At 43.9% G+C, this 7,266-nt stretch overlaps 1 protein-coding gene across 4 annotated transcripts in view; it reads left to right on the forward strand.

Annotated features, from left to right (window-relative positions):
• Positions 1–6,520, forward strand: part of LOC8033936 (sodium/hydrogen exchanger 7) — a 47,030-nt gene extending 40,510 nt beyond the window's left edge. For 2 of the 4 annotated variants that reach the window (XM_029995864.4, XM_029966014.4), the window contains one exon: positions 3,850–6,520. In XM_029995864.4, the coding sequence (XP_029851724.1) occupies positions 3,850–3,951 (102 nt within the window). In that variant the 3' untranslated portion in view covers positions 3,952–6,520. Of the gene's footprint in view, positions 1–1,252; positions 3,025–3,849 lie in introns of those variants that run through there. The other 2 variants (XM_042294073.1, XM_040221068.3) reach the window with 2 other exon arrangements.
• The last annotated feature ends 746 nt before the right edge of the window (positions 6,521–7,266 follow it).

A 7,266-nucleotide genomic window follows, 5' to 3' on the forward strand; every position in this document is an offset into this window, starting at 1 on the left:
AATGTCTGAAAATTGTTTCATGGTCCTTTTGGCTTCATTACACTGGTTAATGGCATTTGATGAGTGGCTGCAAGCAGCCTTTTCCTCCAGTGTATTTTTATCTGTAGATAACAGTGGCCTTAGTTTTGTGCTTAACCTTGATGGTGTCACTCTTGGAGAGAACTCCTTTTGTGATCATGAAGTAATTTATCTGGCTAAAGGAAACATATAATATTTGCTTTCTATATATCCTTTTTTTTGTTTGACCGTAGGAAAAGCGTTGTACTGCTGCAAAATGTGCATTTTATTTGTTTTTGTAGGGCGCACGTTCAGTGGTAAAGAAAGCGCCCCTCATGCTTGGTTATTTGTTTCTCTGCAACATACTCATTTATCTAGCCTAGCTACCAACTCTACGCTCGGTGTGAACTCGCGGTGTCGTCAAGAATAGCAGCCTAGTGTCCGCGTCGTTCTGACTCTGTCAAAGTTGCTCACACGAACTCGTAGCTTTGTTTGGTGTTTTCACCCGAAAGCGTGTGACTGCAAAGTGTATGTGCGCAGCAGTGCAGGGGTTGCTGCACTGCGCAAAACCAAGCTAGCCTCGACAACGTCGTGCAGGAACGTTGACACAGAGTGTAACTAGGGCATGGATTGTGTATGTATGTCTCGTGTTTCCTGTGCTTATAACCCCATCACCAGTTTAAAACGTGGGAGGCTCCTGTGCACCTAAAAAGGACATTTTACATGTCTGCGTTTGAGTGTGACCCTGTGTGTTGTGCCCGCTTGTAACCAATTAGCGTATGACTAGACAGATTGTTTTGTGGTATTTGCGAGGTCAGATCTATTCATTTGTCTATGAGAAATGATGGGGTCGGTTACGACATTGTCAGAATCATTTCAAGCCCACGGGGAAAGAATGATGCGAAAAATTGGGGTATGTACATGCGGATCGTAAGTACTCCAGGGAAACCCAGTAGGTGGCGCCAGTGTCTCCTCTCGTCGTAAGTGGTCATAAGCGGGCACGACCCACTGGACCGCACTCAAATATAAATATCTGGACCAGCCTTAACAGGCACTATATGGAAATGGGTTGAGAGAGTCTCTGCAGAGGTGTGGGGAAAAAATGAAAGGGTTGCCTGCATCGACAAATTGTTTCTCTTGTCCGCGTGGATTGACGCATCTTTCACGCGTCTTTTGCAGTCAGTGTCGTGTCGTGTCCCCTCCTAGTCTTGCGTATTTGTTCTGCATGATTTCATGTTTTCTTTCTTTCTCGAAGGGGAGTACGAATATGAATGTTTTTGGAGATGCCGAGCAGCCGCAGACTAATTTCATGTGATGAAGCAAATTCAAAAGTGCCGAGGATTTGAGAGCATGGTTTGTGTACCCTTTTGTTTCTCCTCCGATATTTTGCGGTGCATGCTTAGCGAGGACTGTTTCCTTGCCAGCTTTGTTGTGGCAACTTGTCGTTTTTATCCTGTTATCTAAACTTGGTCGCCAGTCTTCTTTTTTTATATTTAATTTTAGTATATTTTTGTTAATGTCTCTAATCTTGTAAAGGGTTTGCATGCCTCTGATTTCACATGTATTTAACGAGCATGTTTAATTGGTTTTTAGACTGTTTTACTGTAGCTTTTAATATATACTGGCTCCAATTGAGAAGATGAGACCTGGCGTTCTGGTCCGCATAAATAGACTATTAGTCACGGTAAGCCGAAACTTCGTGAGAATGCAATACAAGGGTGGTGATAGAATGCAAAAGTTTTGAGAGCATGACACTACCTGGATCAAAAGATATAAGAGAAAAACAGGATTTTTCTGTGAACCGACATCCTCTTAAGACTAATATTCCTCGAACCAAAAGATCGCATTTTGTACACCTTGTGAGCAAGAAAGGCACCCACAACCTCATTTTTTTGGTTTGATTTATTTTAGGCTTAGGCTTCATTTAGAAATAACAAAGTATCCTATTAGGCATGTGGTTAGTTTTAAGCCTGACAACTTGAAGGAGGAAGTGTGGAATTCATCATAAAGCATCATGCTTTAATGGCACCCAAGACATTAGGAAATGCAAGACTTGGATACAAATCGAGTAAAGACTCTATGGAGCTGTGTGAGACCTTTCTAGATATCTAGGTATATGACAGGTGAATCTGCTTGCATATAAATAGATAGCTGAGCTGGCAAGTTTCACTTGTGGACTACCTTATATTGGAGTTCACAATACATAATGTGCGCTCTCTGTTTCGTGCTGTGTTCCTGATTGTTACACTTAAGCATTTAACTCCATTGCTCAAGGTGGGAAGAGATTAGGCACTGTGGTAACATGCAAGTGCCCGAAGCAAAGGCTGTTCAACTTTAATGCAGTGGAAGGTTGTCGATTCTTCCCATTATTTTGTCTAATGCTTTCCTAAACCATTGTGCAATGCATTTGTGTCTGTTGGCTTTTTAAAAGTCTCACATTCATATTTATTGTTACGCTTTCTGGCATTCACAACTGCAAGCAGGACACCACACACTACATGGTTGCCCCTTTTTCCAGGTTGTACCTTTGGGTGAATAGGTTTATACTCTAGGGAGCCTCTCCAACCAAAATTGCCATTTTTCATTCTTTTTACGATGTGTTTTAGACCACACAATATGGTCATTCGCGAAGTTCAGCTTCAATATCTTGCAAATTGAACACACATTTGCTTCATTTACTGGCACTTTAGAGCCTTTACGTGTACTTTTTATAGACTGAGAAACCTGCTCTGCTTCCTGTAGCAGTTGAAGGGAACATGCGCAATAAGCGCAACATGACTGAATCGCCGGTGTCGCAGCATCTGGTTTGAGACTCAACAGCGGAACTCTAAAAAAAAAAAGCCGTTAAATATTGAAGTATGAATAAAGCCCCACTTCGAGCAATGCTGAACACTGGCACAACTTAGCGAAATTAGTAATAAAATATTGTCCAAATTAACATGCACAGAGACAGATGTGATTGTGAAGCATTTTGAATTTAATCAATTTTAGTGTTTCCCTTAATGCGATGGTCAAGTATAACAATGCTTTATATATATATATATATATGAGGAGATATCGATTCGGTGAGGAGGAAGCAGAGAACCTTACCATTCAAATTTATCAAAATTATACTTTTTTTTTGTGACTCATTGATTTAAACGATGCTATGCACCACTAGTAATTCACAAATGGCAAGTTGCACATGCCGTGCCGTGTACTAGCCACTGACAGACGGAAAGCGGCAGGATGCTAATTCAAATCGTTCCACCTCTGTGCCCTCGGTGATAATATAGCTGCATCGGAACTCTAATTGTAAAGCCAGACCTCGCACGTAGCTCATTACTGTCGATTCTTTTTGCCAGTGGTGTTAAGGCACCGCATGATATCACGCCCTTCAATGAATTTAGCCGACATAGGTACTGACAGCTCGGCAACAACGAGGTGATTTTCTCGATCGCCACTCCCCCAGCGCGAGTGCACCGGATAAAACGGTGCTTTGGCGACAAGTCCGACAAACCTGCCGAGTCAAAGCACCATCAAAGCCGACGAGTGTGCACTGGATACAAGAAAACTAAAGGACACTCGCTTTCATTCTGTACCTGCTGTGGTTGCCGACAAGACGAGAATGGCACGTCTCTTTCGGATGCCCGACTTCTGCATGCACTCGTTGCTTTCCTCTGTGCTTTGGCTGAGCATGCACACCCAAATACTGTGAGGTGCCAAAGCGTTTCTGAAGAAGGGGAAGCTCGCCCTAGAGGCGAGGCAACTGAAAGACCTCCCGGCCGTTCTCGTCCTTTCGGCGGTTCTAGTGACTCTAGCGGGACTTCTTTCAAGCCCGCCCCCTAACGACGTGGCGTGTCTCTTTCACAGAGTGGCTCCATGGATGAAGGGGACCTAGGTCTCGGGGGTAGCCTCGCAGCTCTGACGGGGACGCGAGTGCGTCTCATAGGCATGCAGGGGGACCCCGTCTAAAACCAATGACGCTCACCCATTCCCTGCCGCTCCGAGCAAGCTTTTGCCGCTTAGGTGGGTGGCCAACGTGCGCTTGCCGACCTTCTGACTACCGAAATACACCGGTTGTTTGTTGCCAGCACCATGTGCGCCCCCGAGTGTTCTGCTTTTCGTGGATGGAAGGTCGGCTCCTCGGTGCATTTCTCTCTGCCACGAAAGGCTGCTTCGGCAAACTGTGGCCTAGTCGTTTTTTCGAGTTTTGTACCTGACGCTGCAGCAGCCATCGCGCTCGACGTGTCATGCGGGTGTGGTCGTTGCCTACGTATTGGTAACAGGTGGCATGACGGGGTTAAGTGTGCTACGATATTCGGACCTATTAGGCACAGGGAGCGTTGTAAGCACTGCTGGATATCTCTAAATAAGAGGCTACCCAAGTACCGGAAATTCTCTCACGTTTGCGTAGTTGGAGGTTCATCACTTGTGTAACCAACCGTCCCATGGGCATGCATAATGTTTGGTCAGGGCAATCGACGGTGCCACCTGGCTGTGCCGCACGTAGATGGAAAAGCTTCAGGCTCGTCTGCCATTGTACATATGTGAGAGGAATCTAGCTTGAATATCGGTGCCTGCCGACATGCGCGTGTAATTGTCTGCTGATCTAACTGGTACTTCTGCTCTGCACGTCTTGGGTTTTTATGTTTGCCATAATTCTGGTTAAATATTTCAGCTAGCCCCCAACTTATTTCCTTTATAGCTTTCGGCTGAAGAGTGAATGATTAAAATGTTTCCAGAACAGCTATGAGCATGCAATTTCTGACCTCGCTACATCTTGGTCATGTTCAGGTGCTAGACGTTGAGTTGTTCATTTTAATGAGTACATTATCAGGTTGTGTCAAATACGGTGATTCTGTGTATTCAGTATGAATAGTAGCACCCCAGTAAGCTGTTCTGCAGTTTGTGGCTCAAGGTCACCCAGGTTGCTTCTCCTGTTTAATGGCAAAAGATTGTTTCAGGCAAAATGCTGTTCCTTTGAGTGCTGCTTTGTGTTACTTGACAGCAAAGTATGTTACTTGCTGTGACAACTATGGCTGAGTATGTCCATTATTTTCATGATGAGTGCTTATCTCAAAAATTATTTTGAGATCACTGGTGTCAAGGTTTGTGATTGAGACGCCCTTTACATAACACGGTATGCTTGGTCATTTATGGTGGACGTAACTTGTGTATGTAACATAATCGCAGCATCATAGTTTTTGATGAATCCAAATCTTTTGCATAGGCCTCCACATTCCAAACTTTCACACAGAAGTGCATAGGAAAACTTTTGTTTGTTTCAAAATGTTGCATGGTTTTTTGGTTCATGTGACATAAATCTGGTAGTTTTCCTGGGCCTCTAGAACATATTTTTTTATAAAGTGAAGAAACAGGCCATTCTGGTTGTGTGTTATTCTTTTACGAGCACCCCTGTAATGTTCTTTACATTCTCTAGCTGAGCTTCGTTGAAACGGTCAAGGAGTAAACAGCACTTGCAAGGATCATTTTTTTATGAAGCTTGACTGTACAATGTGATGTTTTTTTTTGTTTTGTTTTTCGTATTTATGTACATTATTTCAGAATATCGTTTGTGCTATCTTTAGTGAGAATCCCTGAAATGAGCTGAGATGCTCTGCCAGGCATATTTATTGTTTTGTTTTAAATTCCTTCATTAGGTCTATTACTAGAGTCTGTCTTTGGGGCGGTATTAAGAAATAACCTGATGGTTACCTTTTCTATGTTGGCTTTTGGCTATTCCATGGGTGCCCTGCAATAACAAAACAATGGTGCACAGATAATATAAGGTTATTGCTTACTTGTTTGTAATTTTTTTTTTATATTTGACTGGGTTTTGTTTTAGCTAAATTGAAACCTCTCCGTGCGACTGTTTATTGTATTCTTTTAATTAGCTGTATTTTCCCTTCCTTTTTATTTGTTGCCACCATTGCAATTTGCTTCAAATATAAAGGGTTGCTTTGTAATTAGCTTAGATGTGGTGTGTTTGCGTTTTCGATGGACACACTGAAGAATTGCAGTATTCACTGCGTGGTGTACACCACTATGTCTAGTCGAGTTTCCCTCTTTGATTCCATTGTTAGCTGTTACGCACCTATTCAAAGTCATTTTGGCAAGGTGAGTTCATGTCAAGCATTTTGTCCTTGCAAAAGTGCTGGATGCTTTATGTGGTGCAACTTTGTGAGGTATTTTGCTCAACTTCATAGCATGAACACGGTTAATTGAAGCAGCACTGTGCACTTGTTTGACTACATTGACACCGGCTTTGGATATTGGTTTTGTTTGTGTTTAATCATAAAATTCACCATAATTAGCTGGTGTCCAATTGTGTTTGCTATGGTTCGGTTCTTGGGTTCCTGCACTCGGTAAATATTGGTTCGTTTCTGGTTTCAAATATACGTAGGCTGTTTTTGGAGTTTTAGTTGGGCAAACCGAACTAAATCAATAATCCAGGAACATACGCTGGTGCACTTTGCATCGTTGTTGTGGTCTTCACGAGAGATCTGTGGAAAATAAAGATTTTGCTGTATGTCATGTTTCACTTGTCCGTTATGTGTTCTGCTATGACACGTGCAGGGCCGTAACCAGGGGGGGGGGGGGGGGGGGGGGGGGATAGGGGGTTCTGACCCTCCCCGAAATTTTTTTCTGGGTACGGCCCTGGTCGGTGCACTTGCAGCCAGCCGATTTTAATCTCCACCTCTGCGCACGCGCAGTGGCGGCGGTTGGCTACCGGATACCAAACCGGGACCGGTTCTCCGGTTTGCTGCAACTCTCCATTATATACCACCGATGCACATGATTCATAGGCGAAAATAAGACAATAGACACTTTCAAAATGGCCGCCGTTGTCCCCGAAACCCCCCCCCCCCCCCCCCCCCCCCCCCGGAAATGTTTTTCTGGGTACGGCCCTGGACACGTGTTTCATCAACTGCATTTTTTTTTTCTCCACTTGAAGATGCTTTGACTACGGATATTGAAGGTGAGAAATTCAGGCTGGGCTGGGCTAAGCTTTTACAAATACATGCCAACGTCAAACATGGTATCCTAATGATTTATGTTTTCAGTGCCTGTTCACATCGACGCAAATCGACGGACCCTGCAGAATATGACTTTAAAAAGATGCGCGAATCTCAGCGGTACCCTAGCTCCCGATGTGCGCGACCTTTGACATTTGAACAGCGGCAGCGATACCCCCTCTCCTCCGCCTGCTCTTCCAACTCTTCCTATCGTGCTCGCAGCTTCCCTTCTCCGTTTCATTTGAGCGGAATCGCCAAAATCGGCTTAGAG

This window comes from Ixodes scapularis, unplaced genomic scaffold (genome assembly GCF_016920785.2).
Source record: "Ixodes scapularis isolate PalLabHiFi unplaced genomic scaffold, ASM1692078v2 PGA_scaffold5__190_contigs__length_132052651, whole genome shotgun sequence".
In the NCBI taxonomy this organism is placed as follows: domain Eukaryota; kingdom Metazoa; phylum Arthropoda; class Arachnida; order Ixodida; family Ixodidae; genus Ixodes; species Ixodes scapularis.